The sequence below is a fragment of the Crocuta crocuta genome, unplaced genomic scaffold (genome assembly GCF_008692635.1).
Source record: "Crocuta crocuta isolate KB4526 unplaced genomic scaffold, BGI_CrCroc_1.0 scaffold216, whole genome shotgun sequence".
Taxonomy (NCBI): domain Eukaryota; kingdom Metazoa; phylum Chordata; class Mammalia; order Carnivora; family Hyaenidae; genus Crocuta; species Crocuta crocuta.
In genome coordinates this window covers 6,350,923-6,369,722 of record NW_027531504.1, presented here as the reverse complement: position 1 = coordinate 6,369,722, position 18,800 = coordinate 6,350,923, and the positions used below count along the sequence as shown (strand labels likewise).

The following is an 18,800-nucleotide window of genomic DNA, read 5'->3' as shown; positions in this document are numbered from 1 at the left end:
TAATAGTAAAGTACAATCCAAGGAGGCAGAGGAATGGGAATGTTGAGACACATGGAGAAACCTTTCACACAGTTAGGCCGTGATGATAGAGATGGGCCTTAACAATCTCACAATATATACATCAAAATTTTAAATGTGCATACTTAGACTCAGGAACTCCACTTCTAGGAATTTATTCTTGGAATATTTAAACAAATGAATGTGGATGTTGTTACAAGCAAGTCACTGCAGCATTGTTTCTAACAGCAAAAGGTTGAAGGCAATCAATCTAAATACCTACCAACAGTGAAGTGTTTAAAAAAATAATGATTCTTCTATACAGTTGAGAATTGTGTTACTATTAAAATGAATGCTGCTGGGCGTCTGGGTGGCTCAATCGGTTGAGCACTGGACTTCAGCTCAGGTCATGATCTCTCACGGTTCGTGAGTTCAAGCCCTACGTCGGGCTTTGCCTTGACAGTGAGGAGACTTGTTTGGAACTCTCTGTCTCAGTCTCTCTCTGCTCCTCCCCTGCTCACTTTCTCTCTCTCAAATAAAAACCAATATTAAAAAAAAAAAAAAAGAATGCTGCTAAAAATTTTTTTAAATAAAAAAACACAAACACATATCCAAAGAAGAATGCTGTAGATACATCCAGCTTACTAATATGGAGAAATGGGCCATGACTTTTAAGTAAAAATATTTCCGTACACAACATACATAACCCCATGAAAGTGAAAAGAAAGTGGATCATTAAAGAAGCTCCTTGTATATTATAGAAAACAGAGTCAAATCCAGTCTCAATCTCACTCCCATTATTTATACCAAAATATACTGTACTCACCAAAAAACTGCTTGTTGTCCTCATAGTATTTGTTTCCATATTTGTCTTCTCCCACTAATGTACCAACTCTCACATCATTTGCCCTGTGAATATCAAAAGAAAACATATTTTAGAATGATTCTTTGTTCAAAACACAAACTTAAACCAGTGAGTATAACAACTTTTAGCCAGTCAAGGCTGCTGCTGAAAATGAAGAGATCTGGGGATGGTCACTAGTTGTATACTTCTAGCCTTAATCTCCAGGATCAAGCCACCCACTGTGGAAGAATCAGCTTTCAGGTAAGAGCTCTAGAATCCCTACTCATGACGCCCCCAGTGCCACGTAGACCGGTAAGATAGAAAGACCAGAAATTTTAGACCGACTCAACTGATGTGCTTAAATGACACTAAATATATAGATGAAATATCTTCAAGTTACAAGTCTACTTTTTCTATTATCCCTAGGCCATGAGGACTGCAGTTAGCAAAAACCCTCAGGAAATCAGGAAGCCAAAGTATTTCCTCTGAAACTGATTCGAATGTCTCCAGGCTTTCATTCGATTCTATGTCTCCGATTCGGTTTCCGCGAACGATGTTGCTCCCTCAATTCAAAGAATGTGTGGACTAGTAGGGACCATTATGATCTTACTGTACAGAGAAGGAAACTGAAGGCTAGTGAAGGGGAAAACTTTCCCAAGGTCACGCTGTGAATGTTGGACAAAGCTCACTACTCTCCAGGAAGCCTGCCGGGCAGCCCACACGCCCTCGACTCTTACAGCTCCGTCTCTACAGCTGGCTTTGATCCTGTCTCGAAGGACACTCCCAGACACACACCTGGGAAGCCGGATAGAGATTGGGTCGACTGTCCTTGACAAGAAGTGCGAATTCTCCAAGGGGACCCCAAGCCCAGGACCCTTTCCAAGAAACCAGCTAGCTCAAGTTCAGTCCCGGAGACCAAGAGCATGGCTTTGGCCGCCTACCTGAACAAAACTCGTAGATAGCCGCGGAGACCGCCGTGGCCGCTGACCTGCTGCAGCCCGCGTTTCAGAACCTGCAAGAACTCCATCTTGTCCCATAGGCCCAGCCTCCCGGGTGCTACGCTCAAAATGCACCGGGCGGGGGAAAGCGAACACTCTGCAGCACGGTACCGACCACAAAAAATTCCGACTCGCGCACGCGCGCGAGATCCCCGGAGATGGCCTTGCGCATGCGCAGAGCTGGGCCCCGCTGCGCGACCGCTTTACGGTTTCCGGGAAAACGCTCAGCTCGTTTCCCTGGGAAGCAGAGGCGCGAGAAACTGAACAGTCGTCAGGGTCTGTGTTTAGAGTATGGAGCTTGTGGTGGAGAGCTGACCTAGACTAGGCTTCCGCAGATGTAAGTTCTTTCTTTGGGGACCTCAGTTTCCTCATCTAAAATGATTGGCTCAGGCTACTTCACAGAAATCCTTTCTAGCGCCAACATTGTTTAGAAACAAGATACCAAAAACGAATTCAATACTGAGCACAAATGATACTGAGTACATTCGATACTAAGTACATACACTAGCATTGTGTAAGCAGGGGAGCGAGGAGAAGGCATAGAAGGTTAATATCTGCTCTCAAGGATTGACTTGCAAAGTTAAAATTCAAAATTTAAACACTTAAAATATATTAGAAAACTAAATCATGCATGAGACTTAAAATTGTTAAATAATAAAGAAGGGTATTTAATGAATATTATTTATAATTTTCCAGGGGCTATTTTGTGATTTTACATAATATGCTTTTAAACCTGTATTCCCCATCAATTTGGGACATTCTACTTGATTCTCAGCTACTTGAGATGAGAAATTTAGTACATGGGCACTTCCTTCACCTCTTCTCATCCTTTCCTCTTCTAGAATCTAGTCTGCCATATCATTTCTTTAAAAGGGTCCAGGTTTGTAAGATTTATATTCAAATCTGCAAGCTTTCATAATTGTCTATAAGAATTAAAAAATTGAAACAAAAAATTATCTCTTGAAAGGACCATGTATTATGACTAGACCCAGAGAAGGGATTTAATTTTATGCTACTAAATCTTCAACCTCAAAGAAGAAACTTCCAAATATCAGGATAACATTTTTTTAGATTCCATCAATTCCTCAAAATCGTGTCACATTTGAAATTGTTCAACAGTGACTTTCATGCACTTTTTTGTCTCCAAAAAAATTCCATGTGATATATTTCTATATAGCTATGGGCTTTTTAAAAAACAATCATCGGGGCGCCTGGGTGGCTCAGGTCACCATCTCACAGTTGGTGAGTTCAAGCCTGCATGGGGCTCGCTGCTGTCGGTGCAGAACCCACTTCAGATCCTCTGTCCCCCTCTCTCTCTCTGCACTTCTCCCACTCCCACTCTCAAAAATGAATAAAAACTTATAAAAATAAATGAGTAACCATCTTACCATTATCTCACCTCAAAAAGTTAATAATTCCTTAATATAATCAATTTCCCTAAGGAGTGTTTATATTTCCCTAATTGTTTCATAATATATTTCTGTAAAGATTTTATTTTTTAAGTAATATGGGGCTCGAACTCACAACCCCAAGATCACGAGTTGCATGCTCCACTTCCTGAGCCAGCCAGTCTCCCCTATAATATTTTTACTTTGTCCAAATAAAGTCCATACATTGTAACTGGTTGATTTTCTTTTAAATTCTTTAGAGCCATAGGTTTCCTCCATTCTCCACCCCTTTTATTTATGTATTTATTTATTTTTTGTCCTTCCAACTTATTTGACGGAGAAACTGGCAGTTTCTCCAGTAGTTTTCCACAGTCTGGATTTTGTTTTTGTCCCTGTATTCCTCTACCCCTTACATTTCTTGTATATTCATAATTACACCTAGGTGCTTGACCAGATTTGTGTTTATTTTTAATGTTGTTAGGTATGTTTTATAGGAGATGATGTCTTCTATGCTTCATCAGGAAGCATACATAGTGTCTTCCACTTTTTGTGATTTTTAGCAGACATTGATGAGCATTGTGTGATTCTATTTTTTCTTCATTAGCCACAATTCTTGTTGAAAGGGACACTTCCCCTCAACTATTTGGTTCCTGATATACAGTACATATAGGAAAAGGCAGGATAAGTGCTTGACTCTCTCTTGTTTATTTATTTAAAATTCTTTTGATGTTTTTATTTATTTTTGAGACAGAGAGAGAGAGCACACTGACAGCAAAGAGCCTGACGTGGGGCTCAAGCTTATAAGCAATGAGATCATGACCTGAGCTCAAGACAGACACTTAGCTGACTAAGCCACTGAGGCACCCCTGATTCTCTCTTTTATTTAAGTGTTCAAAATTATAAATTGGTTTCCTAGCATCTTTTTTTCTTTTGTGTCAAAAAACACAGCATAAAATGTATTATTTTAACCATTCTTTTTTTTTAAACTTTTTTTTGAGAAAGGGTGGGGAGTGGAAGAAAGGGGGACAGAGGTTTGAAACGCACTCTGTGCTGACAGGAGAGAGCCCTATGATTGAACTCATGAACCATGAGAGACAGAGAGAGACAGAGCATGAGTAGGGGAGGGGCAGAGAGAGAGGGAGACACAGAATCTGAAGCAGGCTCCAGGCTTTGAGCTGTCAGCACAGAGCCTATTGCAGGGCTTGAACCCATGAACTGCAAGATCATGACCTGAGGCGAAATTGGATGTCTAAGTGACTGAGCCACCCAGGTGCCCCGGACTCTTTCTTAATCTCTGATTGCTTTTTTTGTCATAGTAACCTGTTCTGATTTTTGTTATTAACTTGATATTAGTTTTATTATTACAAAGCCAAAGAAACCTAAAGAGATATGCAGAATCCATTCAAATAATACTGTCCTGCTCATGTGAACAAAAATATTGCCCAAACCCTTCATTCTGTTTTTAACAATCTAATTTGCTGTTTAGCTCTTCCATTGTTTTTCTTTTTAAAAATTTAATACATGAACATATGTCCCTGGTCAAAAGAATCATAGGTCTGATTCCTGATCAATTTCCAACTCCCAAAATCAATCTGGGAGTCGTTTCAACCCTTTAGCTGCCTATTTTGCTAATCACTAACATATTACTAGATTACATTCTTATGTTCTTTCTAGATTTTTAAAATTTTAAGTAGAGGGTGACAGTTTAGGTCTTTGATAACACACACACACACACACACACACACACACACACACATACACACACACACTACATATATTCATGTTCCATTCTCCCAATACAGTTTACTGACTTTTCTGGCACATATCTATTTAAGGGCCAATTTATGCTTAACAATCTCTGAAGGACTTATTCCCCTCCTCTAGATTCAAGGAATTGTAGAAATGAGAGGGGTCTGAGAGTGCTTCATTTTTTTCCATTTAAGAACTGTTTTTATATCAAATATTGTGAAAGATACATATAAAAGTGTCTAATCTTAAGAGTCCACAGCCATGCCTATGAGAATACTTTCTGCGACAGATTGTTTTCCAAAAGAGGCCACAAAAATATTCTGGTTCCTTATACTGTTCCAGAATTTTGCCACTGTCTCATCAAGAGGTAAAGTTTATTTTATCTCCCTCTGAATTTGAGAGGCCTTTGTTCTGCCTCAATGAATAAAATGACATGGATGCAATGAGGGTGGATCCCTCATGAATGGGATTAGTGCCTCAAAAAGAGGCTCCACAGAGGTCCTTAGCCCCTTCCATCATGTGAGGACACTGTGAAAAGTCAGCAGTCTGCAACCTGTGGTCAAGAAGTCATCACTAGAACTTGACCTTACTGGCACCCAGATCTTGGACTTTAAGCCTCCAGAACTGTGAGAAATATATGTTTGTTGTTTATAAGCCACCTGATGTCAAAAACCAACCTCTGTGCTCCAGAGCCAAAACATAACACAAAGACAGATTCTGGGGACACAGAGGAAAGATAGTTTATTACCTTGCCAGGCAAAGGAGGCTGCAGCAGGCGAATGTCTCGAAAGTGTAGACCTGCCCTGTATTATAGGAAAATACAGCATCTGGGCGCTTTTGAGAGGAATCTGGTACATGCTGCCAGCCACTTTTGTCATGACTAGCTGGCTAGTGCTGGCCATCCAAGTCTCATCACTAAGTATACATTGAGGTCAGCCAGATGCCAATATAGAGACTGAGTTCCTGGAACAAAGGATTCTACAGAAAAACAAGTGACAGGAAGGAGGAGGCTTCAAGAATGAGGAAGAGAAAAGTTTGTTCAGCTTAAAAGTCAAGCCTTGATGGGACACCTGGGTCACTCAGTCGGTTAAGCGTCCAACTCATGTATTCGGCTCAGGTCGTGATCTCACAATTGGTAAGTTCTGGTTCCGTGATGACACAGGTTCCTCTCTGTCCCTCTCTCTTTGACCCTTCCTTGCTCACACATGATCTCTCACTCGTTCTCTTTCTCAAAATAAATCATTAAACTTTAAAGTCAAACCTTGCTGAAGCGTTAGTGTGTCCATCTTAATTTCCATCCATCTTTACATTTCTTTAGTGGTTTCATACCCAGTCTAGTATTTTGTTACAGGAGCACAAACAGAGGAAGACAGAGCAGCTAGGTTAGAAGACTATCTGGCTTCCATCTGTGTCTGCCTGTCTCCTCTCTCTGTCTCTCTCAACACATGCCCCAATAATCACATGGAAATTATCTTTCATTTCTCACAAAGAGAAGTCCATGTCTATAGCGAAGTAATTTTCTTAGCACTCTTCCCCACCCACATAAGTTTGAAGGTCCAAAGGTCTTTTTTGTACTGTTCTGTACTGTTCTGTACGTTGTCCAAACAATACAATTATTACAACTTCTTACAATTTATTTTTTTGTTGTATTTATTTATTTTTAAATCTTTATTTATTTTTGAGAGAGGGCAAGAGAGTAGTGGAGGAAGAGAGAGAGAAGGAGACAGAGAATCCCAAGCAGGCCCCGTGTGTTAGCACAGAGCCCCATGCAGGGCTGGAACTCACAAACCATGAGATCATGACCTGAGCCGAAACCGAGTTGGAAGCTTAACTGACTGAGCCACCCAGGCGCCCCTATTTATTTTTTTAATTTAAATTTTAGTTACCATACAGTGCAATATTGTTTTTAGGAGCAGAATTCAGTGATTCATCACTTACACACAACACCCAGTGCTCATCACAACAATTGCCCTCAGTACCCCTTACCCATCTAGTCCATCCCCCACCACTTCCCTCCACAGAGTTTGTTCTCTATCATTAAATCACTTGTGGTTTGTTTCCCTCTTTTCTGTTTTCTCCCCTCTTCCCATATGTTCATCTGTTTTTTAAATTCTACATATGAGTGAAATCATATGGTATTTGTCTCTGATTGACTTATTTGGCTTAGTGTGATATATTCTACCTCCATCCATGTCACTGCAAATGGCAGGATTTCATTATTTTTGAAGGCTGAATAATATTCTGTTGTATATATTTGTATCTTCTTTATCCATTCATCAGTTGATGAACATTTGGTCTCTCTCCATAGTTTGGCTATTGTTGATAATGCTAATAAAAACATTGGGGTGCATGTACCCCTTTGAATCTGTATTTTTGTGTCCTTTGGGTAAATATCTAATTGTGCAATTGCTGTAGTTCTATTTTTAGTTTCTTTTTAAAAATTTTTTCTAATGTTTATTTATTTTTGACAGAGAGAGAGAGAGAGAGAGGGAGAAAGAGAGAGGGAGGGGAGGGGTAGAGGGAGAGGGAGACATAGAATCTGAAGCAGGCTCCAGGCTCTGAGCTGTCAGCACAGAGTCCAATGCGAGGCTCGAACTCACAAACTGGGAGATCATGACCTGAGCTGAAGTTGGAGGCTTAACAGACTGAGCCACCCAAGTGCCCCTCTATTTTTAGTTTCTTGAGGAAACACCATACTGTTCTCCAGAGTGGCTGCAACAGTTTGCATTCCCACCGAGAGTGCAAGAGGGTTCCCTTTTCTCTGCATCCTCACCAACACCTGTTGTTTGTGTTGTTAATTTTAGCCCTCCTGACAAGTGTGAGGTGGTATCGCATTGTGGTTTTGATTTGTATATCCCTGATGATGAGTGATGTTGAGCATCTTTTCATGTGTCTCTTAACCATCTGGATGTCTTCTTTGGTAAAGTGTCTGTTCATGTCTTCAGCCCATTTCTTAACTGGGTTATTTGTTTTTTGGGTGTTGAGTTTGATAAGCTTTTTATAGATTTTGGATACTATCAGATATGTTGCTTAATATCTTCTCCCATTTCGTTGGTTGCTTTTTAGTTTTATTGTCTGTTTCCTTCGCTATGAAGAAGCTTTTTTTTTTTATCTTGGTGAAGTTCCAATAGTTCCTGTTTGCTTTTGTTTCCCTTGCCTTGGCAGTGTGTTTAGTAAGAAGTTCCTGAGGCAAAGGTCAAAGAGGTTGCTGCCCATGTTCTCTTCTAGGATTTTGATGGTTTCATGTCTCACATTTAGGTCTTTCATTCATTGTGAATTTATTTTTGTGTGTGGTGTAAGCAAGTGGTCCAGTTTCATTCTGCATGTCACTGCCCAGTTTTCCCCAACACCATTTGTTGAAGAGACTGTCTTTTTTCCATTGGATATTCTTTCCTTCTTTGTCAGAGATGAGTTGACCATGTAGTTGTGGGTCCATTTCTGGCGTCCCTATTCCATTCCATTGATCTATGTGTGTTTTTGTACCAGTAACATACTATTTTGATGACTACAGCTTTGTTATATAGCTTGATATCTGAAATCGTGATGCCTCCAGTTTTTTTCTTTTTCAGGGTTGGTTTAGCTATTTGGGGTCTTTTGTGGTTCTCTACAGATTTTAGGATTGTTCTAGCTCTGTGAAAAATGCTGGTGGTGTTTTGATAGGGATTGTAATAAATGTGTAGATTGCTTTGGGTAGTATAGACATTTTAACAATGCTTGTTCTTCCAATCCATGACCATGGAATGCTTTTCAATTTCTTTGTGTCCTCTTCAATTTCTTTCTGTAGTTTTCCGAATATAGATCTTTTATCTCTAGTTAGGTTTATTCCTAGGTATCTTATTGTTTCTTATGTATCAGTTTATAAACAACTCTATTAGACAAAGACCCATCAGGAAATCTTGTCAAGATGAGCTCTTCTCCACATTGGGCTTTTCCTGAGGCTGCTGAGATAATATCCTTTCTCAAGAATGGCTGCAACATTTCTGGTCCTGCATGCTCTTCCAGATGTTTGCCACTCCTGCACAACAGCCAGCCACTGTCAGCCTCCAGATGTGTGTGATTCCAAAAATTCCAACGCCTGCCCTTTGAGCTGACCCAGCTGTGACTGCATGGAGCAGAAAAGAAGTCCATGCCAAGCTCTGATCTCATTGTAGATTCTTGAGCATAACAAGTGTTTTAAACCACTAAATTTGAGTGGTTTGTTACAAAGCAAGATAATTAAACACTGTTAATACTTTGAAAGCCCCTTGTATGTTCCTTCTTGTTTGTATCTTCTTCCTAATCCTCCAGAAGTAACTAGTATTCTAAATTAAGTACTAATAGGGGTGCCTGGGTGGCTCAGTAGATTAAATGCTGGCTCTTGGGTTCAACTCAGGTCATGATATCACGGTTCATGAGTTTGAGCCCCACATCAGGGTCTGGGCTGACAGCCGAAGCCTGCTTGGCATTCTCTGCCCCTCTACTGCTTGTGCTCTCAAAAACAAAACAAAACAAAACAAAACCCAACATAAAAACTTAAAAAATAAATTAAGTACTAATAATTCCCTCTGATAACTCCCTTGCTTTTTATTTATTTTTGAAAAGTTTTACTTAAGTAATCTCTACACCCAACATAGCGCTTGAACTCAAGACCTTGAGATCAAGAGTCATATGCTCTTCCAACTGAGCCAGCCCGGTGCCCTTCCTTCATTTTTTTAAGTTAATTTCACCACATCTATAAGTGACTTTGAATAATGCTATTGTATTTACCTGTTTTCAATAAACAGGTTAAATCATACTTTTGGTCTTGCTTTTTTGTACATAACTTTTGGGATTCAGCGACATTGGTATTTTATTCCTTTTCTGGTGTTACATAGTACTCCACTGGGTGATGCACTGCTATTTACCTATTCATTCTTCCGTCAATGGGTGTTTGGACAGGTTTTTTTTTTTTTTTTTTTTTTGCTCTTATAGTGCAGACATGAATACTAGTATGTCTCCTGGCACATGTACAAGAGCTTCTGCAGGGTAAATAAGCAGGTATGTGCGTATACTTTACTGTGTAACAAAATTACTTTCTGGAGATGGTTATATCAATGGACACTCCCACCTTCAACACATCCTGTTGCTTCACATTCTCTTCACTTGGTAACCCAACTTTCAAATTCTATCATTCTAGTGTTTCTCTGCCTCTTTAATAGACTTTTAATAAATCCTTTATTTCCCCTTCCCAAGTAGATGCTGCAAATCCTAGAGCATTCTGGAGGATCTGTGGTGCAGATCAGGATGCCTCTCAGCTTTCTCTACTGTAGGCTAAGACAACCTTCTCAGGTTTGCTAAGATGATCACCACTAATGTGTTGTCCAGCTTTAAATTTTGTGGCTTTCGTTTCTTTCTCTCCCTTAATTTTGTGTTTGAGATAATCCTTCAACAAATTTTTGGCTGCTTTAATGATGTCTAAGGAGGGAGTTCGAATTAAATGTATGTGTTGGAGGTATGATCTTCCACCATGGACTGATTTTAAAATTTCAGTTTTTTTATTCCTAAATATTATTTTGGCTTATTTTTATAATTTATTTGGTCTTTTTTGCTATTCCCTTTTCTTGCTTTTTGGTTCAATTTTTCCCCTTAAAACCTATCATAGTTATAATATGGATGTGACAATTTGAGTATCTCCTATTTCTTTCAGGGTCTATGTGTGTTGCTGATCTCTTTAACCTGTTTCCTTCTGAGTTTGGTACTTTTGTCATCTCATATTATGGGTGAGCTTGATTCGTGACAGCCTTGAGGTTCTAAATTAGGGGTTAGCAAACTATGCCCCAAGGGCCAAGTCTGGCCCATTACCTGCCTTTGTAAAAGTTCTACTACGCTACAGGCAGGGCCATTCATTTGTGTATTGTGTATAGCTGCTTTTGCACTACAATAGCAGAATTGAGTAGTTGCCGGACACTGGGTGGCCCACAAAGTAAAGCAAAACATTTACTTCCTGGCCCTTCACAAAAAAGTGTGCCAACTTCGGATCTAAATTATGCATATTTTGGGGGCGCCTGGGTGGTTCAGTTAAGCATCTTGGCTTAGGCTCAGGTCATGATCTTGTGGTACGTGAGTTCGTTCCCCAGGTTGGGCTCTGTGCTGAAAGCTCAGAACCTGGAGCCTGCTTCGGATTCTGTGTCTCCCTCGCTCTCTACTCCTCCCCACCTCATGCTCTGTCTCTGAAGAATACATATTTTTTCCAGAAAAGATGTACATTTGCTTCTGCCAGGATGGGGTGGGGAGTGAGGGGCAGGACTCATGACCTACATCAATTTTAAACTTCTTTGAAAACTCATGTAAGACTTAGGAGCCTAGCAACAGATCAACACCCTTCACAGCACCTACCTATTTCACTGTATCACTAGAAGCAGCAATACAGTATCTTCTCTTTGACTATATTGTTCTGATTTTAAGACTGTAAAGATCTTTTTCATTTAAAGGGTGGATCCTTTCAACCTAGAGGCACATGTCCTTTTGTGAAAATTTTCTTGTATTATTTAACAATTTCCTTACCTCTTTTGTTTTCTTAAACTCTTGTTATTAAGATGTTAGGCCTCCTGATTTGATTCTCTAATTTTATTTTTTTCTTATTTTTATCTTTTATTTATACTTTCAGGGGAAGTTTCTCAACAACTTTATCTTCCAACTCTTCTAATGAATTGCTTTGGCTATCATTTTTAATTTCCAGGGACAGGTAGTTGCTCCAAATTTCCCTTTTCTTTTTTTTTTTTTAAATGTTTATTCCTTTTTGAGAGAAAGAGAGAGTGCAAGCAGGGGAGGGGCAGACACACACACACACACAGACCAAATTTCCCTTTTCAAAGCATCCTGTTCTCATTTAATGGATACATCTTTGTTTCAAAATATTAATTACTTTTGGAGGTGGATATTTTTCTTTAAAAAATGTTTTGAGAGCGAGACAGATTATGTGTGGGGAAGGGGCAGAGAGAGAGAGAGGGAGACACAGAATCTGAAGTAGACTCCAGGGTCTGAGTGGTCAACATAGAGCTCAAAGCAGAACTCAAAATCATGAACCGCTAGGTCATGACCTGAAGTTGGGATGCTTAACCGACTGAGCCACCCAGGCGTCCCTAGAGGTGGATATTTTTCTGATCCCTGGATTATATTTGTGCCCTACCCCTCTGCCTCTGGGCCCTAATAATGTCTGATCTTTTATGTGTTGGAGATTTTCCTCAATTATCTAGTGATCATGGCTATAAGTTCATATTTAATAGTAGGCACTAAAGACCTGAATGGAAACCCCATGTATATGTATGTGTGTATGTGTGTGTGTGTGTGTGTGTGTGTGTGCGCGTGCATGTTTCTATCTATCTATATCCATAACACTTGGAAATTAGTTGGCTTCTCTGAAGAGTGATAAAGTAGCAAGCTGGCTTTTCATCAAGGTACAACCAAAAGCAAGTGCCTGGAGATCTTTTCTCTAAGGCCAATTAATTTCTCTGAAGAAAATCATCCTGGCAGAGAAGCCTATACCAATGGCCAGCACTGTGGGAACATGATTAGGGAGAATGCAGATTTTCACCATATCCATATTTTCAATCCTATATCTAATCCAAGCTGTTATCCCTGGTACCCTGGAAACTCTCTGATCTTCCAGTTCATTTCTAAAGAAAACTAACCTCTGCCTCCTGCTCAAAAAACTGGAAGGACAAAAAGTGGTCGCTTGACTTACGGGTAGAAAAAGATAATTCAATGATTCAGTACACAGACTTGTAACCATTTTTTTCTTTTTAAATGTCCCAAGGCATCATCTCTGAATATGAACACCGGTTCTTCCAGGTACTGAGCATCTTTGCTGGCTACTGGCATCTTTCTCAGGCAATGGCATCTTTTTTGCAGGCACTCAGATTAGAGCTTCCTTGATTCTGGCTCTGCTAATTAAGTTAGTCTTTCTCTACCTCCATTTTATTTTCTAAGAATTTACTGAATTTGCTTTCCTTTGCTTTCTTGTTTCCTGTATTCTTGTGCGGTTAACTTTGTGTTATTTACTAAGATTTCAGGAGAGAAAAATAAATTCATAGTTAATCTGAAGTTTTAGCTGAACATCTTCATACTGAATTGTAAATAATCTTAAAATATTGGATATGGAAAGGTTTTTCATACATTTCCTTTCCTAGAAGTACTTGAATAAATTCTGGTACACATTTCTTAACAGAACAAACAAATGGATGACCAAACACTCTGAAATCAAATAAATTGACATTTTTAATGCGGGTCACATTTTAATATAGTTTTAAAAATACTTCCAAATATAACTACAAATTTAGTCAGGAAAAATACCTGAAAGAAACATGTATCTTAATTAACCATTAGTACATTATTTTAAAGAATTATTTTCCTGAATCCTTGGCTTACTTCAATAGGTTTATAAAGATATAAACCTACTGATTTTTCCATTTGAATATTTTATACTAAATGCAATTTTCCCCAGTTGATAATTATAAATAAACCAGTTGATAAAAATTACATTTTTAAATAGGAGAAAAAAAAAATCTCCCTTAATTCCTCCCCTAAATTCAGCTTTCCTTCTATTGCAAAAATCTTTATAAAAAATGTACTCTGAGTGCAGTAAAATCTCCATATTTGTTTTTTTTTAAATCAACAAATAGATACACCAAAATAATTCATCAAGACAGAGCAAAGAAAGATTTAACAGGTCAGGCTTTCAGAGGAAAACACTGCCATGGAAGGCATCCAGGGAGACTCAAGTGGTTTGTTGTGGCAACCAGGCTTCAGGCTGATGCCATTACCACTGTTAAAACAGCTTTCCCTCCTTTAGGGCAAAGTATCAAATATCAATGCACATTCCTTTACATGTTACAAAACTTAAATTTTTAAAAATCACCAATTTGCTTTAAATTAATTGCTTAACTCACCTTGAAAACCCAAATGGGCTGCGAGATATCCATGATTTAACCAAGTGGGTATTTCTAAGGGCCTAAAGGAAACCAGCTAAACTAATGAAGGGTCAGGAAGTTATAATGCAGTCAGAAAAGAGGGAGAGAAGTCAGATGCCTTTTGTGGAATGGAAGAGCAACAAATTTAATATCCATTTTGAAATACCGAAACATGTGGGGCTCGGTCTGTACTACTTAAAAAACAGCAGTAAACCAAAAATATTAAAACATGAACCCTATCTCATTCTCAAAAACAATTTTCTGCTACATACATAAATAAAAAGTGCTTGTAACTAATAATATACAACACTAAAAAAAGTCTTGAGATCATAAATGGCCTATGTCTCACTGCCAGCAATGAGAGTGGTATATGCTAAAGGTATCATAATATTTACAAAAGACAAAAAATATATATATTCAGTTATAATTTTCTATGGTTCTAATGTTATCATTATGCCATTGAGAATAAAAGAACCTCCTTTTACATGGTAATTAAAACAAACAGATTATATTATGGAAGAGTAAAACGCAAGGAAATCCTCCATAGGGATTTCTGATGATTTAAGTGTTTGTACTAGCTCAAAATGAAAAACATGAATAGAACACATTCTGGAAAAAAAGACTAATTTATTTGTTTTATAAGATAAAATATAATAAGAGATCTTAGTTTAGATGCCAAGAAGTGACAGCTTAAAGTGTCCTCTTAACCAAGAATAAATTCATAGTATTTCTCATTCACTTAAATAAGGCAGGAAGGGAAATTCTGATTCCTGCTACCTGCCCATCACTTTGAAAATTCTTATGAAGTTAAAATAAAAACACCTTGGTTTTTGGTTACTCTTTAAAGTCAAAATTTCCAAATACCCTGGAAGTAATGAGTTCAATTTGGTGTCATCTTGTGTTCTGGGAAAGAACAGTAAGTTTACACTGACATTTCAGATTTCAAATACTGTGACCTATTATTTGTGAGTTATAATCTGCAGGCTCCATTTTTAAAATATGTGGGATGACACTGTCAATGCGTACATTGCCAATGAGACCTTTGAAAAACAATTCTTCAGTGATGGTAGCATTCATCAATCTCAAAGCTGGTAATCTGAGTAGTAATCTGGACAACCTAAAAAGTTAAAAAAGAGGAAAGAAAAAATAAGGGTATAAATAAAGACTTAGTAGAAAACTAGGAATAATTTCTGCATGTACCTAGTTTTGGTTTAATTTAATAAAGATCTAATTTTCAAAAGTTAAAATAAAAACTTAACTATTCTTGGGGCACCTGGGTGGCTCAATTGGTTAAGCATCCGACTTCAGCTCAGGTCATGATCTCATGGTTTGTGGGTTCAAGCCCTGCTTCCGGCTCTGTGCTGACAACTTGAAGCCTGCTTTGAATTCTGTGTCTCCCTCTCTCTTCCCCACCCTGACTCGTGCTCTGTCCTCTCTTTCTCAAAAATGGATAAGCATTAAACAAAAAGAAAAAGAAAAAAAAAAGTATTCCCAAGCCTCAGAGTGTATGATAATCACCTGGGCGGTAAGTGCAATCTGACAGATTTCTTTGAAAAGCCTTGCTTGTAACTGCTACACTGTGTTGCCTCTGCTTGGCCATATGGACTATGAACTAAGTTATTAAAACAGAGACCAAATTATACATTTAAGGATGACTTAGAAACTCAGGGCACCTGGGTGGCTCAGTTGGTTAAGCATGCAACTCTTGATCTCAGCTCAGGTCATGATCTCACAGTTCGTGGAATTGAGTCCCACATTGGGCTCTGCACTGACAGTACAGAGCCTGCTTCACACTCTTTCTCTCCCTGTTTCTCTGCTCTTCTCCTCTGTGTGCACATTTTCTCTCTCTCAAAATAAATAATTAAACAAATTTTAAAAAAAGGTGGCTTAGAAATTCAGATGAGATTGTAAGAACTGCAATATTTTGGGACTCAATGGTAATCAAAAAAAAAAAAAATGGAAATGGTAAAACTGACAACAGTTACTACTGGGAAGAGCACAGACTATGGACTCAAGACCACTGGGTTCAAACTGTAATTCAGCTGCCCCCCTACCTGTGTGAATGTGTGTCAGCTGGTCTCTCTGTATCATGGTAAAGATTAATGAAATGATCCCTGCCAGTTTCTATGCTACTGAGGATCTTAAAGGCAGACCCATATCTTGCATTGAATACATATTATAAGTTGAAAACTGCTCATAATTTGAATCCCAAGCAGGCTTCTGCACTGTCAGCACAGAGCCCAAATGCAGGGTCTGATCTCCCAACTGTGAGATCATGACCTCAACCAAAATCAAGAGTTAGACCCTAACTGATTGAACCACCCAGGTGCCTGATAATTTATTACTTTTAAATAAATCAGAATGTAAGAAACTGAGGGGCGCCTGCGTGGCTCAGTCGGTTAAGCATCTGACTTCGGCTTAGGTCATGATCCCACGGTTCATGGGTTCGAGACCCTGTGCTGACAGCTAGCTCAGGGCCTGGAGCTTGTTTCAGATTCTGTGTCTCCTTCTCTCTCTAACCCTCCCCTGCTCATTCTGTCTCTTTCCCTCTCAGAAATAAAACATTAAAAAAAAAAGAAGAAAAAAAAAGAATGTAAGAAACTGAGAAAGAGTTCTAGAGATTAGTCAAAGCACCTGGAACTTAATGGAAGTGAGGTCAGCAAACAACTGTATGTCAAAAAGAGGAAAAATTTAATTTGTATAATGAGGTATAAAACAACTTTTGAAACATTAATTTCAGTTTTGTTGTTGTTGTTTTGAAACAACATTTCAGTTTCATTGAAACTGAAAGCAATCACAACAAAACCAACAACAACAACTACAAAACACCTTTCCAAAAAGATTGGGTATGTTTGTCCCTCCTGTATTCTAAGGCCTTGTACCCAAACATTTGAGACCAACTGAAACCAGGATTAAATCACCTTCCTGTAGCCAATACTCTACTTCTCAAATTACTCAGTTTTTGTTTGTTCCCAACAGCTGAGTTGCAGCAGTAAAACCGGCGGGAAGCAGGGTAGGAAAACTGGTTAATAAACTAAGGCTGATTTTCAAGGTGGAACTGGCTTATAAATCTGTAACATACTATCTGTAAAAAATTATTTTATTTTTAAAAAATGTTTATTTTTGAGAGAGAGCATGTGAGCAGCAGAGGGAGGGGGAGACAAAGTCCGAAGCAGGCTCCAGCCTCTGAGTAGTCAGCACAGAGCCCAATGTGGGGCTCGAACCCATGGACCTCGAGATCATGACCCAAGGTGAAGTTGGAGGCTTAACTGACTGAGCCTCCCAGGCAACCTTGTAAAAAATTATTTTATGCAAAACATTCTTTTATTAGTATATAAAATAGTATTAGTAAACACATTTATATAGCTCTTACTATATATACACATTATATATTACATATATGTACACTATATATGTAATATACTATGTAATAGGCACTGTCCTAGGCTATTTACATGTAACAACTGATTTAATCACTATACTAACTGTAAAATGTGGGTACTATCTATATTTAACAGAGAAAGAAACTGAAACACAAAAGCTGAGTAACTTGCCCAAGATCATACAGCTAGTGAGTGAGTGATGGGGTCAGGAGTCAAACCGTGGTATTCTGGCTCTGAAAGCCATGTGCTTAACTACTACTCTCCAAGATCATTCCTCTTCAAAAACTGAGTTGGATCCTATAAATTTTTTTTCAAAGGACGTTGTTAAGAAATATCTTGGTAGAACTATCATAAACCAAATTTCTAAATTACCTATAAAATAGTTGAATGGTGTTTTTGTTCATTCATTCCTATTTGTTCCCTTTTACAAATAAAAATATTTTACTTCAGTTGAAGAAAACAGAGTTTGGGCACTAGAGTCACACAACCCGGGCTCACAGGCAGGCCCTGCCATTTATGTGTGACCTTGAACAAGCAATTTAAGCTCTCTCTGCAGTCTCCTTACAGCACTGTAAGAACTGCATGAAATACTACCTGTAAATCACTCATAACAAGGCTCTACTGCTTTTAAAAGCATTAGCTATTTTAAAGGTCCAGGGTGACCAAAACAGTGAATTACTCTTGGGATAGAAAAAAATGAAATAACAGATTCACAAAAAACTTTAGGATGGATTAAATAGTATTCAACTTGTAGATACCTGTAGGTGTCATCTGGATATGTTTTGGTTATATAATCTTGAAATTCCACATACGCCTTTTCCTGAAATTTCTCAATTTGTTCCATGTTTTCTAGGCCTGGATGATCTGAAACATGAAAGAATATATTGTCACCCTAGTTCTAAATGCTCATTTAGTAAGACACAGAGCGGGGCACCTGGGTGGCTCAGTCAGTTAAGCATCTCACTCCTGGTTTTGGCTCAGGTCACGTTCTCATGGTTCCTGAGTTTAAGCCCTGCGTCAGGCTCCGTGTTGCTAGCATGTACAGCCTGTTAGGGATTCTCTCTCTGCCCTTCCCACTCATGCTCTTTCTCTCTCTCAAAATAAATTTTAAAAAAATATTGCAAATATTCAATAAAATTATATTACATCAAATCTGTATTCTCTCAATCTTAAGGAAAATGAAGGTGGCAAATTGGTTGTGATTAAAATGGAGATATATATTAACTTATGTGAAACATTATAAGAAGCAGTAAAAACAAACAAACAAACAAACCCAAAAAGCTTTAATCATCTTATTGGAATCACTGAGTATAAGAAGCAGGTTTCCTCAGATAATTTTATTATGATGCACAGGAACAGAAATACACACCAAAACAACAAATAGAGTCTAAAAGAACAATCGATTTTCCTTATTCAGAAATTGATCATTGGACTTACTTTCGTTTTACTATATGTGAAAGCTAGAAACTGGCAGGAAAACAGGAGACATTTTTCTATCTGTTGGCAACTCTAAT

The 18,800-nt window shown here is 38.4% G+C and overlaps 2 protein-coding genes across 6 annotated transcripts in view; both read right to left on the bottom strand.

Annotated features, from left to right (window-relative positions):
* Positions 1–1,925, bottom strand: part of NDUFA12 (NADH:ubiquinone oxidoreductase subunit A12) — a 25,666-nt gene extending 23,741 nt beyond the window's left edge. The window contains exons 1-2 of the mRNA XM_077772164.1: positions 1,783–1,925; positions 824–906 (exon numbers count right to left, since the gene is read on the bottom strand). Of these exons, the coding sequence (XP_077628290.1) occupies positions 824–906; positions 1,783–1,868 (169 nt within the window). The 5' untranslated portion in view covers positions 1,869–1,925. The remainder of the gene's footprint in view (positions 1–823; positions 907–1,782) is intronic.
* Positions 1,926–13,193: 11,268 nt separating this feature from the next.
* NR2C1 (nuclear receptor subfamily 2 group C member 1) overlaps positions 13,194–18,800 on the bottom strand; it is a 47,340-nt gene continuing 41,733 nt past the window's right edge. For 4 of the 5 annotated variants that reach the window (XM_077772167.1, XM_077772166.1, XM_077772165.1 and 1 more), the window contains 2 exons: positions 18,045–18,150; positions 13,194–15,020 (listed from right to left, as the gene is read on the bottom strand). In XM_077772167.1, coding sequence (XP_077628293.1) covers positions 14,846–15,020; positions 18,045–18,150 — 281 coding nt within the window. In that variant the 3' untranslated portion in view covers positions 13,194–14,845. The remainder of the gene's footprint in view (positions 15,021–18,044; positions 18,151–18,800) is intronic. The other variant, XM_077772170.1, reaches the window with a different exon arrangement.